Genomic DNA, 24831 nt, shown 5'->3' on the forward strand with positions numbered 1-24831 from the left:
ACAGGCAGGACCCCAGAGACTGAGCTCCGGCGACCCGTTTTTCAGAGGAGACAGTGGGGTTCAACGGCCTTTGCCTTGAAGGCAGGCAGATGGACTTGGGCCTCGACAGGGTGACCAAACACGGCCTACTCCCCAGGCCCTGCCCCTCAACACTCCTGCCTCCTCTGTAGCTCACCCCACTGCCAAGTGGGGTCTGTCCTCTGAAGAACAGGCACAGGACCTGGGCCGCCTCTGCAGCTGGGGTGAGTCTGGCGGAGCCAAGGGCCAAGCGTGCCAAGCTCCCGAAGGGGAGGGCGCTTGCACGGCCCTGAAACCCAGCGGGACGGCGCTGCATCCTGCATCTCGGCCCTGCCTGCCACCTAGAGGAAGCCCTCCCCAGCTGCTCTTGTAAGCGCTCGGCGCCCCTCAGTTCTGGCACCGGAACGGACTGTGGGCCGAGGGCCAGGCCCGCCGCACCCCGGAGAGGGAAGTGGTGCTCCTCGGCGCCACAGAGACCCAGCCCTGCTGGGGCCTGGGCCCGTCGGGGTTTGTCCGTCTGTGGAAGGCGTGCTGCGGGGCTCTGCCCCTCCCCGACCCTGCAAGCTCAGGCTCTGAATCCCAAGGACTGCCGAGGCCCAACACTCCTTTTCCAGCTGAGGCCACCAGCCCAGGGAGGCTCCGGCGGCTGCCCCTCCCCCCAGCAACAGTGGGGGCACTCACCAGCTCTGCGTCAGCCTTGGCGTCATAGTACACGATGTCTTCCTCCTGGTGGGGAGAGAGGCCTCAACATGCGTGGCTCAGGCTGCCCGAGGTGCAGCCAGGACCCGCAGCCCCAAGGCTCAGACTCCTCCGCCCAGAGCTGCCACCCAGGAGGCTGGCTGAGTCAGGCCCTTCCCCCAGGAGACTGGGCCCGGTGGCCCTGGAGCCCTTGCTGCCTCCAGGCCCAGGGTCTCTGCCCTGCTGCCCTGCGCGGGGAGGGGACAGGGTCAGAGCCAGCCTGGCCACTGAGCCTCTGGCTGGGACGCAACCAGGGGGTGAGAGGAACGGAGCCGCGTCCGGGCTGCAGTGAAATAATGACTCGACGCCGCATCTTCCAATTTCTTCTATTAAAAAGCCTGCTCATTACGGGCGTGTACTTATTAATTATCTGTGATTTGTTGTGAAATGCAAGGAGGTTTACACAACAGGCGCGGGAGAAAACAAAGCCCGGCCCCGCTCCTGCTCTCGGCTGCCTGCGCTCGCCCCGCCCGCCGGCCCGGCGCCTGGGTTCTTGGCCATCTGCACGCTGTAATCACCGGCCACCCGGGAGGCCCGTAACACAAACGGGCTAATTTCATGTCTAATGATCTTTAATCAGAACTGAGCGTGGCTCAGAGCGGCTGCCAGAAGGTGAGGCTGGTGCCATCAAATGCCACCCGCTCAGGAGGAACCACCCCACCCCAGTCCCGAGGGGCCCCAGGGCAAGGACGTGGGACAGGGCCACGGTCTGGTCACCCTCCCTGGGTGCCCCTCAGCCCTGTTTTGTCCAGGAGGACCTGGAGTGTGGCTCTGGCAGTCCCTTACTCGCTGGGAGGCTGTTTCTTAGCGGTCTGACAGTGGGGGTGGCAGCCAAGCATACTAAACAGTGAGCTCAGAGCCTGCCCGTCCTCGGTGGGGGCCGCCCCCGGTCCCCCGCCCGGGCCTGGCTGGGCCCCATTTGCTGTGTGGCCTCAGGGCTGCACTGTTCCCTCTCTGAGCTCAGGCTCCTTATGCTTCGGGGGAGGGGCTTGGCCCTGGTGACTGCCCATGACTTGAGGTGGTCAAACAGGGGCGTGTTGTGGGGAACAGACGTGGGGTGTTTCCCACCAATGGTCTGGGGTGGGGGTACGGGCTGCTGGCTGGACCTGTAGACACAGCGTGAGCATTCGGAGCACTGTCTATGTGCCTGGAAACATCTCGGGCAAGGCCACAACCTTATGGCGAGTGTAAGACCGGGTCGCTTGGAAGCTGCAGTCATCTGGGGCACCCGCGGTGTCTGCGCTCATGCACCGTGACCCCTCCAAACGGACGAGGACACTACGGCAGAGGCTCACACCCTGGTCCAACCCGCCTTCCCAGCCCATCCCCAAACCCTTCCACATCCGCCCGCCCACCAGCACGCAGACTGGGGCCCTGGTGGGCCTGGGTGGGGACGGGGCCAGGCTCCGGGGGCCGGTCTCTCCAGCCCGGCCGGCAGACCGGAGTGCCTAATGAAAGCTGACATTACATCAAACACAATAAGGAGTTTTGGTTGATGAAGATCATTCCTGAACACACAAACCCATTAAACCGAGGGAAAAAAATATCAATTCAACACACTCGCCGGCGAAAAGAAAATGTGATTTGTTATCTAAAAGGGGGTGATAAACACGGCTCTGCTGCTCTTCCCCTCAGCAGGAGAAACAGGCCGTGTGCTGGGAGGACTGCAGATTAGCACAGGGGCTTCGCCCTCCAACTTTTTAGGCAAACCTTCTGTAAGGACAGGAGAGGGCACGGCCGGTGGGTAGCCACCCTCAGGCCCCCAGGATCCCTGGGCTCCGCACAGGCCGGGGCGGGGGCGGGGGCGGCGGGTGGGGAGGTGGGGCTCGGCTGACCGAGGCGGGTCCTGCCTACACCTCTGCCCACGAACTCCGCCCCGACGCCCCGGGCATTGGCCTGGCCACCCCTCCAGCTGCTCCCATGCTCCCTTTTTCTTTTTGTCTTGATTCATGGTTTCAGCTGAGAATCAAATGTTGGTGGCATCAGGGACACAGGGGGCACGTGCCAGGCAGGAGGATTCCAGCCCCCTGCAGACCACGGGTGAGGCTGAGGACCGTTCGCCACCCTTGTCCCCAGAGCCTGGGGCGCATGAGGCCAGCACTCCTCCCCACCGTCCCCTCCTTGGAGGGCCAGCTCGTGCCCTTCCTTGGTCGAGGGTGGTGGCGGGCAAGGTCACACGTAGGAGAATAAATGGCAGACACAGCCGTGGGGGCTGGGCTCGACGAGATGTGGCGCCAGGGTGTGGCAGGATGGGGCCACTAGGGTCCGGGGGGAGGCCCCGGGAAAGGCCTCCGGGCCCACCGGCCCACACAGTGCCCAGAGTCCACCACTGGTGGGCCAGACATGGAGGCAGCACCAACCAGCGATGGCCAAGGCCCCAGGCCTTGACCTTGATTTGAACATGCAACCTTCAGGAGCCCAAGCAGCGAGTGCAGCCCCCAGCAGCCCCATGAGGACGCCCAGGCGTCCCCCGACCTCACTGGGGGCGCATTAAGCCCCCTTAAAGTCTCACTGCAGCCATGTGAGACTCTACTTCAGGGTCAGGGTTCCCACTTATAAAATCGGGGCAAGGCCGCCTCCTGGGAGGCTGCTTAGAGGACGTGGAGCTGGGCCTCCCCAGGGGGAAGGGGCCATGATTCCCCATGGGTGGGGGCCCCGCTTATGTTTGCAACCTCACAGACCTGGGAGGGGCGTGAGCACACCAGAAACCCCCCGAGTGGGGTGAAAGGGGCGTCCTTAAGGCCTGGGGCCCACACCGCTCACACCCTCCACCCTCTGCTGGCTGGTATTCAGGGGGCCATTCTGCTCAAACAGCACAGGGGTGGGGGTCACCCCCTGTGAATTCACACCCCCATGTGGATTTCTGTACATAGATGACATGGGAGGGGGCTGGGGGCCCAGGTGGCCTCTTGGAGACGCCACACACACTTTCCTTAGCGGGAGCTGAGCCCGAGAGGGCACGAGGTGCGCTGGCAGGCGGGGAACAGGGTGAGGACGTGTACGTGTGGCCGTGCCTGGGGCACGGCAGTTTGGCACCGCGGCAGGCGGATGCGGGGCCCGGCCAGACCTGACCGTGGCCTGCCCGCCAGGCCTCTGTGCCAGCTCAGGCCAGCCACCCGGCCACCCTAGCGAGGATGCCTGGCCTTCCAGCCTGGCCCACCACCAGCTCGACTCAGCCAAGAAGACCGTTTTCTGAGAGAGCCGTCTGTCGCCGGCTTGGCAGAGAGGCAGGCAGCCAGCCTGATGGCCGGGGCCGACCTCAGGCCGGGGCAGCCACCTGTCCTGTCCAGCCAGCGCCTCTAGCCAGGCCCTGCCTTCAATGGCAGAACCCCTCTCCCAGCGGGCTCCCCAGGGCGGGGCTGTGTCTCCTGCAGGTCCGGGGCCGGCTGTGCGGCCCCGGCGCCGGTGGCCTCCGCTGCCCCCCTTGCCCATGCCCTCACCCAGCTCCCTTCCGGGGGCAGGTCAGATGGCGGATGGCGCTGGCGCAGTGAGATGCTGGGCCAGGCCTGTGTCCAGCAGGTGGGCCATCTCCATCCACCTAAGTATTACGCGCACCGAGCGCCAGCTGCCTGTCGGCAGAGGCCACGGCGGTGCTGCCTGCTAACCAGGGCCATGGTTTTCTCTGGTGTCCACGGGCTGTGACTACAGGTTCCCGGCCCTGGCCATGGACAGGCGTGTGAGGTCTGTGAGGTGAGGACCTGGGACTAGGAAGGGGAGTGTGGTGGGTGTGGGGAGGGCTTCGTGCTCAGACATCTCCCCCCTTTCTCTTGCCTTAGCTCTGACCCTGCAGACTCCAGGACCCATCAGGTCCCCACGCTGGTGTTGATAGGGTGTCTATGTGAGAATATGGGCACATCATTGTCCGTTTCTCAGAGGTCTACAGCAGACCTACTGAGTGCTGCAGACGGGGCGGGGGGCCACATCCTACTGATCATGTGGTGCATTCCGGTCTGGCCCCTTGGGCCGAGCATCTCCTCTGTGCCCAGGCCTGCCGGGTGCTGTCCTCCCCACCTCAGAGGTAAGGAGGCCGATTCCCAGCTGTCCCTGGTCGCTCTGTCCACAGGGAGCCCGGCTGGGCACATGGACAGGCAATGGGCAGCACTGAGTCAGGCCTCGCTGCTTCCAGCCTAGAGGAGCCATGAGCGGAGCAGACCGATGAGCCCGCTGGGCACTGGCCTCGGGCACTGGGGACCGGCTGGGAGGGGAGGCAAGGGCCAGCTGGGGGGCAGCCGGCCTTCGTGAAGGACCTGCGTTTGACATGAGGCACAGGCTGGGTGCCCCCTGAATGCTGGGGAGGAGCATGGCTCCTGATCCGTCACCTCCAGAAGGTCACGGAGAAGGACACGGTTTCAAGGGTGGGTGGTGTGCCCGCAAGGGACAAAAACACCATCCCTCCCCAGCCTTGAGTCCGCGGGCCCCTTGGCCTGGCCAGTCCCCACCGGCAGCTGAGGCCGTTCTCCCGGCAGCAGGGCGGGGAAGGCGGCGCGCTGCCTAATGGGCCCGCCGTTAGCCCTAATTAATGCCTTCCAGCCTGGCAGCTGGGGGAGCGCAGGGCCCTGGCCCAGCAGCTCAGGCGGGGTGACTGTCGCTCCACCTGCCCAAGGGACCGGCGGGACAGACAGGCAAACTGATGGATGGGGCATGGGGCACGGCGAGCACCAGGCGAACAAGGCTTCTCCCCCATCCCTGCCCCTGCACCCTGTGCGTGAGCTCCGTCTGAGCTCCACCGCTGGAAAGAGAGGCTTTGCGGCTGTGATGGCCTGGTCCCCAATTCCAGCCTGGGGGCCCAGGGAGTCCAGGGAAGGGGTTAGGGTCCCTTTTTCCTGGTGTCTCTTTCAGGTCAGTGTATTCAAGTTGGAGAAGACCTGCAGACAAGAAGCTTCTTGGCCCCGAGGGCTCTCCAAGGAGCCTGGGCACCTCCTTAGCCACCAAGGCGACGCCCGCTTCGGGGAGCATCGCTTTAGAGCAGCCCGGCCTGCTCACCAGGGCGCCACAGCAGCTCTGGGGTGGGAGGGCAGGTCCCTGTCTGCGCCCCGTGTCCCAGGGCCAAGGGGTCCCTGTTCTGCTCTTGGCAGAGCCCTCAGTGCCCCTCCCCCGCACATCCCCCCTCTCAGCCCCCTCGCTGGGGGCGGCTGGGGAGGGCACTGCAGTTCTTACCTTGATGTTGTCCTGCCAGCGGTGGGCTTTCTGGAAGTTCTCTGCAGCATCAGCCAATCTCTGGGGACAGAGCACAGGGAGGTCAGGAGCTGGGGAGCCGCCGAAAGTGGCCGAGGGCCTTGCTCATGCGCCCACCCTTGCCCCAGCTCGCTCAGGGCCCACCGCCCCACCCCGAGGCTGGCCCGTGTACATCCGTCCATCCCACACCTTGTTACACAGCATGCCTGGCACCGGGCCATGCTGACATGTGGAGATATGGTGGTGCCGGTCCTGTCCCCTCATGGTCCAGAGTGGGAAACAGACACATGATCAGGCAGAACCACCAGGGCTGGACTACCTGAGCTGTTCAGTGCTGAGGAGTTCAGTGCTGTTCAGCCAGGGAAGGCTTCCTGGAGGAGGTGTTCTGACCCCCAAGGTTCTTATTTTGAACTTCTATGGGTCCTATCCGTCCAGGAAGTCTTAGGGCCCTTGGAAATGGCCCTCGGGGCCTCCCATAGGGCTAAATGAACCTGTTACCAATGATTGTCACCATGAACCGGTCACCTACCGTATGCCAAGCTCTCCCTCAGGCCAGCGACATATCATATGTACTTGTCACTGGTCAGGATGTGCCCGATTAAGTCCTGCTCAGACAAGGACACCCAGGTGTGGAGATGGCGAGCGGTCTGCCCAAGGTCAGAGTGAGTGTGGACCGGGCTGGGACCTGAGCCTGACCCTCACCGTGCTCGCCTTGCGAGGCCCACGGTCAGGGTCAGAAGGCACACTCCACAGGGCCCACAGCATCCGGTGAGGCATGGAGCGGCTCTCGTGGGGAGAGGGGTTCGGGTGCCCCACCAATCCCACCCCACCCCATGGGTGGGACAGCAACGGGCTGCCTCCCGGGCTCTCGATGCTCAGGACACACGCCCCGCCCCCCACCCGTCCAGGCCTGACGTGGCCTGTGGGCCCTAAAGGGGACACTCTGATACAGTCTGGTGCCTGCCCATTCAGGAAATGGGAGCCAGGACACGGACACCAGCCTGTCCTCCTTCCCATCACGAACAGCATGGGTGGCATGGTGGGACCCCTGCAGAGGTGCAGCCGCCACTCTCTGGGGCCGCCCGGGGCCACCCCCATCCCCCCAGGGCCTGGTGGGCTATGAGGCTGGGGGTCCTGGGTGCTGGGCAGAAAAGTCCCTGATGAAATCAAACCCCTCACTTCACGATGCGGAGCCCCTTGCTACCCCACCTCTCTTGTTTGTGGTTCCCGTCCCCTGCCCACCCGTTAAGACGGTCGCTGCTTGGGTGGGCCCCACCGGCCTTATGCAGCATCGGGGACCACAGGTCTCTCTATTCCCAGACACCTCCCATATCTTGCCTCCGATTCTGGCCCCTCCCGAGTCCCTGGACAGCCTCCTGGGGAGGTGCTCAGGCCCCCGGAGCTGCACCGCCCCCACGTGGAATGAGCCCACCCTGGAGCAGCTGCCCCTTACTTTCCACCCTTGACATCCTTCAGACCACCTGCTGACACCCCAGCCCTGGCTCTGTCCCCCTAAGGCTCCTGCATCCCCTCTCACCCTTTGTCACCTATTCTCCTCATGGCTCCTGGAGCCCTTAGCATGCGGTTTGGAGCATGTGCCCCACCCCCCAAACCCTCAGCAGCTCCCTGTGGTTCTGCGTACAAAAGGCGCTGCTTTGTTGAGGCCGCAGGGGCCCACCTGCGCCCAAGCCCTGCCCCTCCCTTTCACCATGGGGCCTCCTTTCTGCCTCAGCCACAAATCCCCGGGGGGCGGGCCGGGGGGGGGGGGGGAGTGAGGCCTCTCACTCACCAGCCTGCAGCGCGCGCCCTTCTGCAGAGGACATCATTGTGTGACATGTATGGTTAACAACACTTGTCACTGCCGTTAACTGAGCACCTATGACGCAAGCTGAGCTCCCGGCCTGGATGAGAGGGCGGGAAGCCTGAGGAGCAGCCCCGGGGGCCCCGCCCCGCGGGGGAGCCTTGGGCAACTGCTGCGCACCCCCCTCCCTTCCACTCTCCGGGCTTGGCGCTGACCCCGGGACTCACAGGCCCGCGAGCGTCGGGCTGCAGCCCCTCTGGCTCCCTAGCCCGGCAGCCCCGGGGAGGCAGCCCCAGGGAGAGAGGGCCCAGCCTGCAGCCTCTTTGAATTCCCGGAGCCCCGCGGGCTCCAAGGCCCGGGTCAGGCCGCTGACTTGTGAATAACAGAGTTGCAATAGCCACAGCGAAAGGATTACTTTTAATCCTCAGTAACGATCAAGCCATTATTATTTTTTCGGTGTTACAGATCAATCAGTCCATCCCCAGGCACTGAACGTGTGGAAATTGCTAAACACACGGGCCTGGTGGCGGGGGAGGAGGGCCAGGCGGCTGGGTGGCGGCGGGGTGGACGGGCTGTGGCTGCCTGCGTCCGGTCAGGCGTGTGGGCGGCCAGGCGGGAGGGCCGGGAGCACCCCTGGGCGTGCCGAGGGGCCCCGATGGGGTCGGAGCCTGGGCCCTGGAGCCTTGGGGCCCCCACTTGGGTTCAAATCCTGCTCTCCCTGAGCGAACGGCTTTTCCAGCCTTCAGTTTCCTGCGTGTAAGCTGGAGATAGTGACTGTGCCCACGCAGAGAGTGGGCGGGCTCTCAGCGGCCCCCTTGTTGCAATCCCGAAGCCGCCCACAGGAAGCAGTTCCCTGGGGCTCCCCTCGCTGTCTCTAAGTCCCGAGTCTCTTACCCACCTCCGCGCCTTCCTTGGTTTCCCACCCTCCCTGCCTGAAGTGTGCTCCCCGCCACCCCAGCAGCCCTATGAGACGGGGTCCCCGCCTCTGGAAGCTTCCTTTCCCCCTGCCCAGCCCAAGGGCTTCCCTCCCCTCTGCCAGTACTCAGAGCCCTGGGCTCCTGTCTGCCCTCCTTCCCGCCCCGAGGTTCACCCTCTAGAAGCTTCCCTCCCAACTCTCCCGGTCTTCCTTCTGGCCCGGAGGCAGGCAGGCCGGGAAGAAAACCGTCCCAGAGAGAAGGGACAACCTACTGGGACTCTGAGCAGAGCAGGGGTGGAGGTGGGGGTCACAGTTCAGTCTTATCACCAGGCTCCAGCCTCACTGGGGAGATAGATGGGCTCCCTTCCCACTCCTGACCCCGAGTGCCTGTTCCCTGTGACCGGCTGGCTCCCCAGCACCGCGCCCGCCTGTGCGTTCTAGCCCAGACTCCTCCGGCTGCTCTTGCCTGCACCCTCTGCTCTTGCCTGCACCCTCGCGGTGTTAGCTCAGCCCCTATTCTCCTCCTGACCACTCCCCGTGCCCGCTGAGCCTGCGTTGCCCCGCGGAGGCTCTCAGAGGACCCTCGCCTGCTTTTTCCGGGACCCGGAGTGTGGTGGGGGCAGTATCTGGCAGCTGTTGAGTTTACAGTCACATAGTCCCTGGCACATAGTAGGTGCACGATGAACGTGCGCTACATCGAAGTCAGAGTGGCTCTGAACCAGGGAGAGGCCCGGACTTGGACCGATTCTGCCTGGCCAGCTGTGTGGCCCCAGGTGTGTGGTTTAACTTCTCCGAGCCCCTTCCTCCTCACCGTCCGGAGGCTCAGGGCTGCCTACGAGGGTGCTGCCGCTGACGGTGGCTTGCCTGGCCTGCGGTGTCCCCGCCATGGTCAAGGCGTTGGAGGACACTGTGGTGGGATCGCTGAGCGGGGCCACTCACGGCCAAGTCCGTCACAATAACAGCGGGCACTTCAGAAGCAATGGTGTCAGCGCTTCACTTAACACTCAGTCTCTCTCAGCTCTAGGAACTGTTCTTACAGGAAGACGCAAGAGAGAGGCTGGGTGGGGCGTGGGGCTGGGGACAGAGCTCCCTGGGGAGCAGTGCTCTCCACAACCTTCGAATTTCACCAGGTGGAACCTGGTTCACCTGCTGCAGAACCGAGACAGCTGATGACCTGCCCGAGAAGGGGCCCGGCCCCAGTGGGTGCCCTGCAGAGGCCAACACCCACCGGGCTGGGCCCCACTGCAGGCTGGGAGGGGTGGGGCTTGGCGGTGGGATGGCTGGAGCCTGAGGCTCCTCATCCTTTCTGAGGGCCTCTCCTCCCCCAGCGCTGGCCCGGCCTGGAAGGGTCTGGAGAGCAATTGCACTTCAAATAGGATTTGTTTTGTGCAGCCCAGAGGGAAGATGAGTTTCTTGGTCTTAGTTATACTGCTCCCTCTTCCAAGAGGATATAAGAGGTTTAGGACAAAAGGGCCTGAGCAAAGGGCACAGGACACAGCCTCCAGTAGATGCCCGAGAACACTTCCGGGGGGCAGCAAGGAAGGTCCTGATGCCCCCCGATGCTGCCCCTGGCACCTGTCGCGGGCCAGGGTTTCACTGACGGGTGCAGTTAGTCCAATGACAGGCGGAAGCCTGGGCCTCTTTCTGGCTTTGCCCGCTGCACCCCTAGCAAGACCCCCAAGAGGTGAATTCTTGTGTTCCCTCTCCTTTTGCAGGTGAGGAGGCCTCAAACGCAGGGTGGCCAGCATGCCGGACAGGGAACGCCCCAGGGCAGAACCAGGTGGGGCCCGGCTGGGTGGGCTCCGGTGCCCCCAGAGGGGCTCCTTTGCCCTTCCCCCAGGAGAGGGGGTCAGTAATGGGCCTCCAGTGCTGCTCTGAGCCCACCGCGACCCTGGTGTCACCAGACCCAGACGCTGGGAGGGGGTAAGCACCAGGTGCCCAGCAGTCCCTGCCCTGCCCCGAAGTGCCCCCCTCGGCACCCTGCTTCCCTCCCTGTCCTCGGGCCCTGGGTCAGCTCTGTATTGTGCACTGATAGATACTAAATGCAGATTTCCAATTTCCAGAGCGGTTATGGTCTAATGAGTAAATAATATACATGTTTAAAACTGTCTAAAAACATATCTGCATAATTAAAATATCTGCATAATAACAAAACAAGATGCAGCTTAAGCAAGAAGGGAGCTGGGGCCCCAGGACTGGCAGCAGGGGCAGCGGTGCGGGCCCTGACCCCGCCTCTCTCCTTCCTGCTCTCCGGGCCCGAGGGGGCAGGTCCATCCACGGTCAGGGACCAGGCGGATCCCAACTTGGCCCTGTCCTGTGGGAGGGGCATCATGGCTACCTTGACCGCTACCCTCTGTGGCCTATGATGTGCCCAGGGCTTTGTGGGGACCTCACTCCCCACGGCCTTCTGAGGGCAGGTCCGGTCCCGATCACCCCTTCTGCTGGGTTCCGAGGGGTGAAGAGAAAGAAGGGTGTCAGCGGGAGCAGAGTGGGCTGATCAGGACCCAAAACATGCACGGCAGGGGATGGAGATGCTGGTGGTTTTGCCTTCCTGTCAAGGACTGGGCAGGACTGGCACCGGGCCTTGCCCTCCTGCCCTCCGAGGTCCGTCTTTCCCCACTGCCTGCATCCATCCGCATGAGACACACTCAGCTCCTGTCCCAGGACGTGTCAGACTCACCCTTTCTGAATTATCTGTGCTTCTGGCATTAGGATAAAACCACCGGAACCATGAGAAGCGAACACCCAGACCCCAGACCAAACTTCTGGCAACTGGCCCGCGGGAAAATGACAAGCTCCTCGCCCGGAAGGGGGCGGGGCGAGCTGGCCTGTGGGGCCCGCGCCGCTGACCGCTGACCACAGCGACAGGCGCCCTGACCTTTTCCCTCACCAGCTGCACGAGTCCCCCATGAGTTGATTTAAAAAAAAATTAGTAAAAAGGATTTCTTTCTTTCTTTCTTTCTTTTTTGAAAAAGGTCAGAATACATGTAACAGGGAAAACCTCATTTGCGTTGTGATTCCCTTGGCGGACATGGCCTCTCTCCCGGCCTGCGTGTGCTCGCTCCCTGCTGGTGCCTCTCCAGGTTTTTCCTGTGTTTTAATTTCCCAGGAAAAACGTGAAGAGGGAGGTGGGGTTGGGGAATCTGGTGTCCCTGGGGCTTGAATTTCAGACCAGACAGGACTTCCCAGAAAATCCTGGGTTGTCAAAGAAGCCCGTCCTCGGGAGAGTTCACCGCTGGCATGGGGCTGCGCCAGGACAGGACGGCCTTGTGCTGAGCGCAGTGGGACGGCCCGGTCTTGGGACCTGCTGTGTGGTCACTGTGCTGCTCCTGGGTCCCCTCTCGGGCAGCTGGGAGAGGCTCCCCATGAGAAATAGGCCAATAAATCACCACACAGTGCGAGGTTGCATTTGGCCTGTGGCCCCGGAGCTTAGCCACAGGGAGGCGCCTTGACCCCGAGGAGCCTGAGCCAAGGTCTAGGGCGGGCGGATGCCGAGGCCGCGGGGGTTCCTTCCGGAGCACCGCCCTGCCCGCAACAGTGCCCTAGTGGGCTCCCATGCGGGGGATGCACCGACTTGGCCGGCACCGCCTCAGCCTCAGCATGGAACCGGCCCATCTCCTCGGGTGAATGGGTCCCTGGTGAGCTGTGTGAATTTCTCATAAATTTGCCAGTTTTTTTCCATTTTCCTCCGTTTCACCCTTTTAAAAAACACACAGGGAGCACCAGGTGAGGGCATCAGGCCCAGAGCCATTGCTGGCCCCTGTCTGGTTGGAGGAGCAGGGTGACACGTCGTTTGCCCCAGGACGCGTCACTGCCCACCCTCCCCTCGTTAGCCCACATTCAGGAGACGCGTGTGGGGGTCCGTGCCCGGGTGTGGCCACGCTGCTGCCACAGGCCGGGAGGCCTGAGCTCCGGGGCACGCAACCTGGGAAGCACTGTTCATCTCTCTCTGGACCTCAGGCTCTCGCCTGCTTAAGGGGGACCAGAATGCCCCCCGGACTTCCCTAGGGCTGCGGGGATGTAGAGGGGAAGGAGGTGTGGGCAGGGAGCAGGATGTGGATTCACTGTGGAAACGAGATCGAGCCCCAGGTCCGGGGTTGCCCCTTCGCTCAGCCTCGCCCCAGGGACCTCCCCACTGCTCCCCCGCCAACCCGACTGCTTCCCCAGCCCTGGCTTCCCCCTTGGGCCTCTGACTTTGGCTTGACCTGGCCCCCCCGAAGCTCATGCCAATGGACTGTCCTTCTCCTCAGCATCGCCTTTGTCCATGGCCCCCAGCACCCTGGCCTGGCCTCCACCTCAGCCCCGCCCCAGGCAGGGACCAAGGGCCCATATCCTACTCAACCAACCACATCCAAGCTGGGCCATCATGGCCCAAGGTCAGCCCTTGGAAGCCCCGACTCCCACGATCCCCTTCCCCCAGCCAGCTCAGGTCTCTCCAGAGCCCCCCCAAACCCAACTGCAGACTCGTCTGCCCTGGGCCCCCGTCCAGGGTTCCCTCGCTGTCCCGACCACTCCTCCCTTTCCTGCTGCCGTCCTTTACCAGGGCCCTGTGTGGCCGGGCCCTGCCCACTGGTCACTCCCCACTGCGCTGAATTGCAACCCAGCCCTCCCACTGTGTTTGGGCCCCTACCTTTGTCTGTGCTGCGCCCCAAACCTGGCTGCCCTCCTTCCCCAGCTGGCTGGCTCTTCATGGTCCTCGAGGAGCCGCGCTCGCCCACAGCCCCCAGGAAGCCCGGCGCCCCTGCCAGGCTGGTGCCTGTGGTGTCTCCACCAGCAAGTGGCTGTCTCCTTCCCAGATGCCATCTTTTGGGGGCAGGGACTGGCTTCATGGATCGGGGCAGCCCCAGTGCTGGGCATATGCTGCCACCAGGTCAGTGGGGCGGGGGTGGGGGATCGGGAGGTGCCCCTGGGGACCTGCTGGCTCGGAGGTCCTGGGTTCCGCTGAGAGGGGACGGCAGAGACCCGAGCAGAAGCAGCGCGGGTGACAGAGCGCAGAGATCCAAGACAGCGCAGAGGGAAGGGTGAGGCTCCGTGCGGGCCTCCCTGGACGCCCCGTGCAACGGGTCCAAGGGGTGGCCTCTGGGGTCTGAACTGGAGATATCTGCTCTTGGGGGCCCCAGCGCCACTCTGGACCCTGTGAAAACTGGCACCCGCCAGTCCCACCCGGCTGCTGCCAAGCCAGTGGTGAAATGGTCTGGGAGCAAAAGCCACTGGGCCCTGCTGGAGCGAGGGGCTGTGGACACGGGCCCCTCCTCCGGCCTGATCGGCCAGCAGTCGGGCACCTGGGGGCTGGTGTGCTCGGCCTTGGCCCCAGCCCAGTGCACTCTCCTACCTCTCAGACGCCTCCCTCCCCTCCCCCACAATGGCGAGGCCGGACAGCAGAGGGCAGCGGTTCCAGCGGGAAGGGGTTCGTGTGCCCTCCCTCCTGCCTGTCAGTGGGTGTTTATTATGTACCTACTGTGTGCCTGGCCTGTTTCAGGCATGAGTAGGGCAGTGAGCAGTGCAGACATGGTCCTGCTCTCATGTGCTGTGCCATGAGTGAGTTCTGCTTTATATCTCGCCCGGCGGCCCACGGGCCTGAGCACAGAACCCGGGAGGCCTGTGCGGTGTAGCAAGGGCTGCCTGGGGGAGAGGCCGCGCTGCTCGGAGGCCCCTCTGCTGACGCTGAGCCTGAGCGCCGCCCCCCAACCCCAGCGGCAGAGCCTGCGCCCCTGCCTGTGCGGACAGCAGAGCCCCCTCCTCCAGCCAGCGTGCTCCCTTCCCGCGATGTTATTTTTACACTTTTCCCTAAAACACAGCCTGAGCGGGTCCTTCTCGACTCTATTAACATTAGGAATCTAATCAGTAATCAGGCAGCTCATAATTTTCTGATTAGCTCTGATTAGGCCCAAACTCGGGGGGAGAGGGAGTAAGGCACCGGGATGTGCCTGACGGGGCATTAGCCTGGCTGGGGGTGGGGGGGAGGGCAGAGGGGAAGGGCCCCTGGCCCCTGTCATCTGTCCTGGGTGGTGGTGGCGTCTGGTGGAGTCATTTTAGTTGCACTGGGCTCCGGGGGTGCAGGGTCAGGGAGCAATGGCAGCGGGAAAGGGGCCTGGCCCCTGTTGCAGCAGGGACCTCGGGGGCAGGTTGTGCCCCAGTTTTCAGCACCATGGACAGAAGCAGGCGGCCAACTCAGCGTGGCTAGGGCGTTCACCTGGGCTCTGCGCTCTTAGGCGGCCCCTCTAGGTCCTACTCCAGGTGTGACTGCAGGTAGCCTGGGTGATAGTGACAGGGACAGGTGGGCCTGCACAGAGGATGCAACGTGTGACTTTGTCGTGGGGAACTGCCCCGGCCACTCTCACTGACTGAGCCACAGGCAAGGCCTGGCTGGACGATTGTCACCTCCAGTGTGGAAACAACGGGACTGGGGCCCCACTGTACAGTGGGGGGCCGGGACTTGGGGGTACTACCCAGGCGACGGTGCCAGTTCGGGGCACAGCAGACCTGTACGGAGGCATCCCAGGCCAGGGCCAGCCCCCCTTCTGCCTGAGACCAGTGGGTCCCCTTTGCAACACATGCTCGAATGGAACCACAGTGCTGGTCAACCGCGCCCTCCTGGGCCTGCCATGTGCGGACCCTGACCCCACGGCCCTGGCCGACTGAGGCCCCCCCCAACCCCCGCCACGGGCTCAGGCTCCCTGGGGCCACAGCCTGGAGCCCAGATCAGGTCAGGATCAGAGTGGCCCTGCCCTTGTCCCTGGCCTGGATCACAGGTCACCACCCCTTGTTGAAAGCAACCACCCAGGTGACCTCTGAGGAAATGCACAAGCTCGTTGGAGGAGACGTGCACAGCTAATGCCATGCAAATTGGCACAGAGGCAATCAGCCTGACTCTAAAAGCTGCCCCACCGGCCGCAGGCTGGCTCATTGTCTTTTCTGTCAATTTGCATCTCATTACCCAGAAGGCTGTGCTCACTGGAGGTTAAAAGAAGAAAAAGCATCAAGCAAGCCCCACTGTGTCCTTTCTCCAGCTAGGACACGGCCCACGGGTGGGGCAGGGCTGCCCCATGAGGCCCACGGCACCGGCAGCCCTGCCACCCGCGTCACCTCCATCGCCACCGTCACCATCCCCGGCTCCCCCCAGCCCCACCAACACTGCCGTGACCACCGCCAACAGTCCCTGTCACCACTGCCAACATTACTCCATCACCGCTACCATCGCCACTGCCAGCCAGCGTCACCCTCGCCACCCCGCGACACGGCCAGCATTATTCCCGTCATCGTTGCTAAAGTCACTCTCGTCTCCACTGTCACTGTCATCCCTGTCACCATCACTCCAGCCCCACCATCGCCACCTTCATCCTCATCATCACAGTCACCACCGCCATTGTCGCCTCTGCCATCAGCATCCGCCATCAGCCCCGTTGTCAACATTGTCTCCACCTGCCCAACCCCCTTCACTGCTACACCCATCACCACCGGTGACACCTGTGCTAGCACCTCGCGACCCCTCATGGTCACTGGCCTCACTGCTGGCCCGCCCCCCACACCCCTGCAGGAAGTCTGATGTACAAGCGGAGACTACTCTACCTTCCTCTGCCCGTCACCCTCCAACATCGTCAGAAGGCTGGGGGACCTAGAACCAAATGATCTCGTGCCCAGAGGCCTCACAGATCGGCCGCCCAGATCTGGCCTGGACAGTGTGCTCGCCACTGGGAGGCTCAGGAAGGAAGCCCTCAAGGTCAGCAGGCGGGCGGGGGTGCTCCCCCGCTGATCCGTGGCCACGGTGCCCCGAGGGGCACAGCCAGGAACTACGTGTGTGACACGGGTGGCTGATGCTCGCCTCTCTCTGGACCTCAGTCACTTCATCTCTAACGAAGCTTCTAGTAGTCCTGACCCGCGAGGCAGTGTGGGGACAGAGGCAGGCAACGAGCGGAGAGTGTGGCGCAGCCGGGCCCCACTCTGCCACGTAAAACCTGTGGCTCGATCCGGCTGGGAGGGCCTCCAGGAAAAGGGGAGGGAGGCCAGGTGGCGGGCAGAGAGGAGGGGAAGCTCCAGGGGGGCAGAGGCATGGGAGGGGGGAATGAGCAGGCTTCTGGGGCGGGGGTAGGGTGCCCCGGCCAGGGCAGCAGAGGCTGCCTCACCTCCTCCACCCCAGGGGGTTGTGCTGCCGGCGTGGCCGGGCCTCTCCACGGGCCTTCGTGATCTGTGCCTGGCTTCACACCCGCTCTCTCCGAGCCCCGACGCCACGTGGTTACCCCACCCCACCAGCGAGGACGCCAAGGCTGGGAGATGAAGCCAAATGGGGTGGGGAGCGGGAGCAGGGGCTCCCCGACAGGGGTCGCTCGATGGTGCGGATGCCTGGGACTCTACCCCATCGACGCCCACTGCCGGGTGCTGGCTGGCCCGGGGGCAAAGCTGGGGGCCTGGGTGAGGGCGACAGGCAGACAAAGGCCGGAAAGTGGGGGGCGAGGTGGGCACAGCCTGGCTGCCAGGTGGAAACGCCCAGGGTCGGAGCTGCTCTGCATGCTGGCTGCGTCCCGCCACCGCAATCAGCCTCGACACTTGGTTATTACGGGGAGTAAAGGCGGCCGGCGGGACAGCTGGAGCCTTGGCGACAATGTTTAAGGCGTTTGTCAGAGCTGTGGGACACGGGCTGCCAGGCGCTAATGGCTTCTGCTTGCTGCTGCCAAGAGAGAGGAGGGCGGGCAGGCGGAGGCGGCCATGCTCCTGTCCGGGCCCCGTGCCCACCCCATGCTGCACGGCTGCGCCACGACAGGTAGGGCCCACCTGGGGCCTTCCGGGTGCCTAGCAACGGCCTCCGAGCCTCGGCGCCGGCCGGGCAGGGTGGGGCAGCGCCTGGATGTCAGGCGGCTCCACCAGCTCCCCCGCTGCTCAGGCTGCAGCCCTCTCCCCCCGGGATGAGGGTCTGGGAGTCTGTTCTCTGCCTTGCTGCCTCCCAGGAAAGGGACCCCCGAATCATCTGAGCTGGCTAACGCCCCTCTGGGGCAGACTCTGTGTGGGAAAGACCCCTCTAGGGATGGAGCCACAGGGGACTCAGATCCACCCTGACCGGGTGATTTCAGCTCTACTGGCCTCAGTTTCCCTCTTGGTGAAACGGGAAAACGGCACCACCCACCCAGGGAGCTTGGCTGCATCGGTGAGAAAACGAGAACGCTCAAGTGCCGGCCACATGGAGCCCAGTGGCAGATGTCACAGGGAGTGGGGGGTGGGGCCCTGGGGTTCTCTGAAAAAGGGCGCAGCTCCTGGAGGAGAAACCCTTGGCCAGGTGATCAGGAGGGGCTTTGAGTAAACCGCTCCTGAAACACACAGATCGGCAAGGAGTCCTGCGCCTGGAGAGGCCCCGGAGGACGGGGCACCAGCACGGCCTGCCTCCCAGGGACCTGCCGCCGCGGGCCGCCTGCTGAGTGCCCATCATGTCCCTGGGGTGGCTCTACAGAGCAGGCCCCGTTCCTACCTTTTGCAGATGAGGAAACTGAGGCTCCGAGGGTGCTGCTGGGTTCGCAGGCACAGCTGGCTGGGGGCAAGGCTGGGGGCTGTCTCTGGGGCTGTTCAACTGCCTACCTCCCCTTCTCCACTCACTGATTCACCCATGAGACACCCCGACCCGCCTCGGAGGAGGAAATGGGCCTTCGGCTGGCTGTGGAGCAGAGAGCAGCAGGGTGCAGGGGATGGGGGGCACCGTGGGTTGTGGGAGGGACCCAGGGGCAGGAGACCTGGGTGGGCCTGGGCTCAGTCTGGCCTGGCTGCACGACCTCGCACTTGTCATCCCAGGTGGCCTTGGCGCTCTTGCTCCTTTCTCAGGGCACAGGTTGAGGCTGGAGAGGTCCTGGGAGAAGGTGGGTAGCTGTGTGCCTTGGCCAAGGTCACCCAGCGAGCTCCGGCGCCCTCTTCCATTGTGTTCAGCCGGGCTCAGCCTGGGACCCTCCCGGCGTCGCGGCTGGGGCTGGGGCGCTGCTGTGGTTTGTGTTCGCCAGTGCTGGGTCCAGCGGCCCCTGCGGGGCAGCCGTGCTTGGCTCTTCCTGGAACCCGAGGCTCTTGCCCAGGACGAGGGCCCGGAGAGGCAGCAGTTGGGGCGGGCCCGTCCCCCAGAGGAGCGGCTCTCAAGTCCTGGGCTGGCGGGACCGGCCGCAGGGCCACCCTTCCACGCCCGCCCCCCAAGGCAGAACCTTGAGGAGCCACCTTCATCTCACTTCACAGGTGACAAAACCAAAGCTCTGCAGAGGTGGGGCTCCCTCAGGTGGGTGTGAGCAGGGAGGCCACGCGCAGAGCTGGGCCCCACCCTGGGGCTGCTTCCCTCCCCGAACCCACAGGGTCAGGTGCTCTCTGGGAACCTAGTGCCGGCCCAGCCTCAGACCACCCGGCCCAGGCCTGCTGGCCCATCCCCCAGTTGGGCCCTGGCCATGCGGGCCCTCCCTCCCTTGAGCTCTGAAGCTTGATGTTGTTCTCCTGCCCCCAGAGCCTCCGACAGGAAAGGGGGGATAAGGGGGACCCCTGTGACCGGGGCCCCTTAAACCTTCCCTGAGGGGGCCTGCCAACACGAGGACAGCAGGATCTTCGGCGTTAGGAGGGGGTGGGCAGGGAGGCCTCTCCCACCTGACTTTGTGGTCGACAGCTTTGCAATCCTGGGGACTGAGGGCTTGGAGTTGGAGGAGGAGGTGGCGTGTGCATTCATATTTGAATGCATACACATGGGCACACGTGAGCACGAGAACACGCTGCAGGCACAAGAAATCACAGGTCTGAGGACTAGTGCACACACGAGCATGGGAACACACATGTAAACGCGCAGGCATGCTGCCTCATGCTCAGACACGCTCGCAAACGGCAGGTGGGCCCTCGCCTCGGCGTCCTGAATGCACCTTCGAAGGCACAGGTGGGGCAGGGCTGCCTCCTGCTGTGGCTGGGCATGGGGCGGCTCGCTGCGCACTACGCCCCAGGCCCTACCACCTGCCCACGCGAGCCTGGCCCGCTGGACCCTTCTGGCTACCTCCTGCCTCATCTGCACCTAGTGGTCCCTCAAACGCGCCCTCCACTTGTCCATGGGCTTACCTTCCTCCCAGCCCTCACCTCTGCCTGAGATCCCGGTGTTTTGTGTTATCTTACCCCCATTAACACCGGCGTGCGGAGTACTTGAAAAGGTGACCCCAGGGCCCCTCCTCTTTCAACAACCAGGTGCCTGTGCTGGCTGCCAGAGGCACAGCACAGGGTCAGACCGGCCCACCGGCAGTGGAGGGCGCAGCTTCCACGTGTCCCCGAGGTCACGGTACAGCCAGTGCCAGGCAAGAACGGACTTGGACCAAGGAAATCTTGTGCACCCATCCCCAACACCTGCCCATCAGATGCCTTCGTGGTTACAGCTATCACTTACGGGGCCACAGTCCCCATGTGACCAATGTAACCACGGGGGCGAGGCTGGTGCTGTGTCCATGTGTCTGAGGAAGGAGGCTCAGAACCTGTCATTGAGCATTCGAAGGTCACAGAACCTGCAGGAGGCGGAGCCAGGGCTCATACCTCAGCCTGTCCAGCGGCTGAGCCCAGGCCTGCAGCACTACAGCTTGTTGTGGCCGCAGCCGTGTGGCCAGCGACCCCAGGACTGTGGGCAGCGCCTGGCGGTAGCCCCTGGCAAAGAACAGATGGGGACCTGAGGCTTGGGGAGGAGGGACACCCTCAGAACTGGAGCCCAAGTGCCAGCTGCCAGACGTTGCTCCCCGTAAAGGGGGGAGGAGCTGAGGGGCCCATCGCGAGAGCCTCCCCCAACCACCATTCCATGGGGAGCTGGGCTTGGCTTCCACGGGGGGTTGATCCAAATGTTTCATTTCCTATAATTAGATGACAAAGCAGTGGGCCTCCCTTTTTGCTTTGGCCACCAGGAAGCTCAGGGTCAACCTGGAGAATCAACCGGACCTGGTCCCGAGGTGCTTACCCTGGCTCTTCTGTCTCATCCTTATTGTTCACAGGTATGTTTTACTACGTGAAGAGTTCTCAATACTTCACTGAATCAACTGGGGAACAAACCAAATTAAACTGTGCTCCCCACCCACCCCTTCTCTCCTTTTCTGGAGGCAGCCAGCCCCATGGGAAGCAACACCGGGGCCTCAGTGCTCTGCCAGGCGTCAGGCCTCTGCTCTCCCCAGCCTCAGTTCCCGCGTCCTGCGCCCCGCCTTCGCCTCCCGCTCCGCCCCGCGGCCCTGCGAGGCTGGCCCGGCTGAGGGTGGGCGGGGCCCTGCTCCAAGCCCCGCCCAGCCGGCGGGCAGGCCGGCATCTGGCAGGCGCAGCCGTTTCCCTGGAAAACGGGAGGCTTCTTATTGAGATAACGAATCGCTCCATTTAGATCCAAATTAACCTCCCCCAATTACCCCATTTTCTACCACATTTCACCAGATCGAAATCCCCTCCTGCCTGCACACGTGCCCCGCCCTCCTCGCTCCCAAAGGGTCCCGCACAGCCTCCGACAGCCCCAGAAGGGCCCGGAGCCGCGCCCTCCCGTCAACAGCCACATCGTCTTTCTTTTTGGGGGATGGGGGAAGGGGAAGCTTGATGCAGCTGCTGCCCTGAGGAGTGGGGATTTTACTTTATTTTTTTTTTTAGCTCACTCTTTGAAATAAGGATGCAATATGGGATCAATTTTTGATGACAGTGAAGTAAAAGGGGAAAATAGTAGCAATTTTCTCTTCTGAACATGCCCTATTTAATGGAAGGATGTCATGGCGGAGTTTTATCCAGAGCAGCGAGAGGGATACATGATCAATGGGAGATGCCTGGCAGGATCTCAGCTTGAGGGCAGCTGGGCACCCCCTCCTCAGCCTCCCATGGCCCCCATTTGGACAGCTGCCAGGGCCTGGGACTCGGGGCCGGCAGAGACTGAGGCCACAGGACTCCATGCCATCTTTCGGGGCCCAGCTGCTGGGGACTGAGATGCCATCTTCCCTGATGCCATCAGGCACAGGGTGGATCCTCCCTGCCTTGCGCTGTGCTGGTCTCCGCCTGCGACAGGATTCCAGAGCCCCGACCCCAGGGGATCGGTGTTAATTAGGGTTATAAAATCCTGCCCAGATGCTGCTGCAGCCTTTGTGTTAATCTAGGGAGCTGAGCTTTGGTTGGCCCGGAGCTGGAAGGGGTGGAGGCCAGTCACGGAGATGGAGGGGGCGGGGCGGGGCAGCCAGGGATGGGGGAGTGTGGGCTGCGTCCTGAGGAGAGGCGGGGTGAGGAAGGGGGCAGAGGTGGGGTGGTTCTCGGGGAGGCTGCAGCAGGAACTGTCCCCCTGGAGCACTGGAATCAGACGTCAGACGTGGGCTGTGTGGGGTCAGGAGGCCTCTGGCCCGTCCTGCAGGCCTGGGTCCTTGCGGGGGACCCTGCTGGCTGTCAAGAAGACTGACCTGCTCGCCTGCTCTAAGTCACTCCAGGTGAGGTTAAGGCCCTGAGCTGGATAGCCAGAAGGATGGGGTCTGGCTGCTGGGGCCACCTGTCCACCAGGAAACCCACCCCCACTGTCCGTTTCCCATGCTGCCCTTTGGAGCGCGCGGCAGCCCCACAGCGGCCGCAGGCACCTGGACAACCTTGGCCCGCCCTTCCTGAGGTCCAGTCCCCTCCGGCCATCTGTCTTCCAAGGCCTCCCTCACCTTGCAGTGCAGGGACTGGGGGCGGAAGTGAATTACAGCCGTACCTCAAAGGCCTGAGCTGCTCAGCCACCAATATCCCATCACAGACACGTGCAGTCACGCCAGGTTGCTCACGGCCCCCAAACACAGCATGTGGTCATGCCAACCCCCAACGTGCCTGCAGAGCCCAAGGTGGCAGACACCCCAGCCACACACCCGAGCAAGCGTGCCCCTGCCGAGGCGTGGTCCTTGATGATTTCGGCCTCACACGGCCAGAGTACCACCCTCTCTGGAGCCGTTTCCTCGCCACTACCCACAGGCAACCCAAGATCCCACGTGACCTTCTGAAGTCCTCCCTGCAAGGTCAAAGCTGTGCTGGCTGAATGGGGCCGACTGCCTCCTACAGGCCACTCCATGAAGCAAAGGCCAGAGTGTCCCCGGGCCCAGGGAGGGGGGCGCAGAGGTGGTTGGCTCGGTCCAGCGTCCCGGCGTCCGCCCACACACGGAGGCCACCCAAGCCACGCCCGCCACCACCCTCCCCTCCTTGGCTGTGGCTGGGCCTCTGAAATAATTAGCAATTCTGCTCAACAAAATGCAGGCCCGATGGGATAATAAACTCCAACATCTGTCAGAAGAGCGAGCTCCTAAGGAATTGCCAAGAGAAACATTTTTCTCCTCATTCAATTCACATTTAAATCGAAAACAACCCCTTCAAGTCAGCACCAGGCTGGCAGCGCGGGGCTCCGGGAGCCCACAAGCTGTTCCCGGGCCTGCAGAGAGGCTCGGCCGAGTGGCGATCACTCACTCAAATTAACAAATCATTTTATTTAGAGATGAACTGAATTTGTAAGTGACGGATGGCTCGAGAGCCACTGAGGAGATGCGGAAGCCAGCCCTCAGCCCCACTGCTGTGCTGGTGGGGAGCCCTCTGTCGTCCCAGCAGAAAGGCTTCCTGAAGAGCTCGGGACCAGGGAGCTAGCACCAACCCACTTCGCAGCCACCGGCATGGTAGGCAGGCCGGCAATCCCGGTGCCGTTCTATGGTGGTCAACTGAGGCCCAGTGAAATGCCCAAGGTTCCCAGCAGTTCCTGCTGGCCTGGGACATAGGTCCACTCTGAGGGAGCCCAGCCAGGGCGGGCTCTACCCACAGAGCGGCCCCTGGGCCTGCAATTCCACCTGTGGGCTGCAGGAGGTGTTGTGCAGAGAGGACTGAGTCCTCAGAGTCCACGGTTGGGCCTGGCTATGGATAATTCATGCTTTATCCAGTACAACCACACTCTAGAAACAGGGTTCCTTGGGTCTTGAGTTCCAAGGGGTCAAGGGTCTTGGCTTCACTGTCTGTACAATGAAGGACATAGGCTGGACCACGAAGGGTCTTCCCAGCTGTGGGGCCCCTGAAGACCAGGTACCAAATACTGAGGAGTGATAAAAAAGGCTGACAGATAAGGCCCAGGCCCGACCAGGCCCCTGCTTGGGCTGCCGCGGCGCCCCGTGTGCCTCTCTGAGGTCCCTCCTCAGGGCTCCTCCGGGGCCTGTGTTCCCTCATCAGGGACGTCACTGCCCTGTCCTGCAGTTTCCCAGCAGGCCGTGCTCTCTCTGAGGCAGGGACAGCGGTGTGTCCTTTCCATTCCAGTGGCCCTAGAGCCAAGTTCTTGGTAACTACTTGGTGGATAAACAAATGAATAAATGATTATCTGGCTGCGCAGGCATTCAAGTGCAGAAGATGGGCTCGACAAACGGCCAACTGAGACACACGCTCCCACTCCACGCGTGCGCACATCACATCCCTCTGCCCTCCGCCAGGGCGAGCACTTCCTGCCTCTGAGCGCCCAGCCAGCTGCCCCTGCGCCGGGCCCCCTCCCGCTGAGCCTCTCCAGGCCGCGCTTCCTGGAGGGTGGCCAGCTTCCTGCCTGCTTTCGAGGCTGGCCACCCTGGGCCAGGTTCTCTGGGGTGTCACCGTGGGGCCTGATTCCTGTTCCTGCTTGGGCCAGGGCTGGGTGTGTGGGGGCTGAGGGCACGCTGGGAACATCAGGAGCTGCTATACAAACCCAGAAATGCCCCTGGGGGTAGAGGGGTGGGGGAGAGGCACGGACAGAAGAGACAGGGCCAGTGGGATGGGGCAGGGGAGAGAGAGAGTCCCCGGAAGGCAGGGGGAGGCGAGAAAGCCACGAGCGAGCGCTGGGGCTTTTGACAGGCCACCTCTGTGCATGAGACCCAGGGCAACGCTCCTGCTCCCCAACTGTTGCAATGGGGAGCTGGAGGTCCACTGTGGAGAGACCCCCGACCTGCCTCTGATTCAGCGTTCCCCACCGTGGGGTTCGGGGAGCCTGCCAACGGGAGAGCAGACAAGAACGGGGCGCTCTGAAAGCCCTTCTGTCCTGGGCCCCAAAGGCTCCGCAGAGGAGTAGCGGGGACTACCATACAGCCGTGGGGCCACGTCAAACTCAGGTGGGACCTTGGGAGACTTGCGTCCCAGCTGGTGCTGCTGAGTGGTGCTGGGCAAGTGTCCGCTGCTTTCTGCACTTCAGCTGCCGACCTGGAGAAGAGACACTCCTCCTGGCCTGCCTGCCTGCCTGCCTGTC

The 24831-nt window shown here is 63.3% G+C and overlaps 1 protein-coding gene across 2 annotated transcripts in view; it reads right to left on the reverse strand.

Annotated features, from left to right (window-relative positions):
* The window catches only part of CACNA2D2 (calcium voltage-gated channel auxiliary subunit alpha2delta 2), a 121185-nt gene that overhangs the window by 20935 nt on the left and 75419 nt on the right, over positions 1-24831 (reverse strand). For both annotated transcript variants that reach the window (XM_054594691.1, XM_054594690.1), the window contains exons 4-5: positions 5914-5973; positions 700-744 (exon numbers count right to left, since the gene is read on the reverse strand). In XM_054594691.1, coding sequence (XP_054450666.1) covers positions 700-744; positions 5914-5973 — 105 coding nt within the window. The remainder of the gene's footprint in view (positions 1-699; positions 745-5913; positions 5974-24831) is intronic.

This window comes from Pteronotus mesoamericanus, unplaced genomic scaffold, assembly GCF_021234165.1.
Source record: "Pteronotus mesoamericanus isolate MK-2021 breed Mesoamerican mustached bat unplaced genomic scaffold, CSHL_Meso_final scaffold_533, whole genome shotgun sequence".
Taxonomy (NCBI): domain Eukaryota; kingdom Metazoa; phylum Chordata; class Mammalia; order Chiroptera; family Mormoopidae; genus Pteronotus; species Pteronotus mesoamericanus.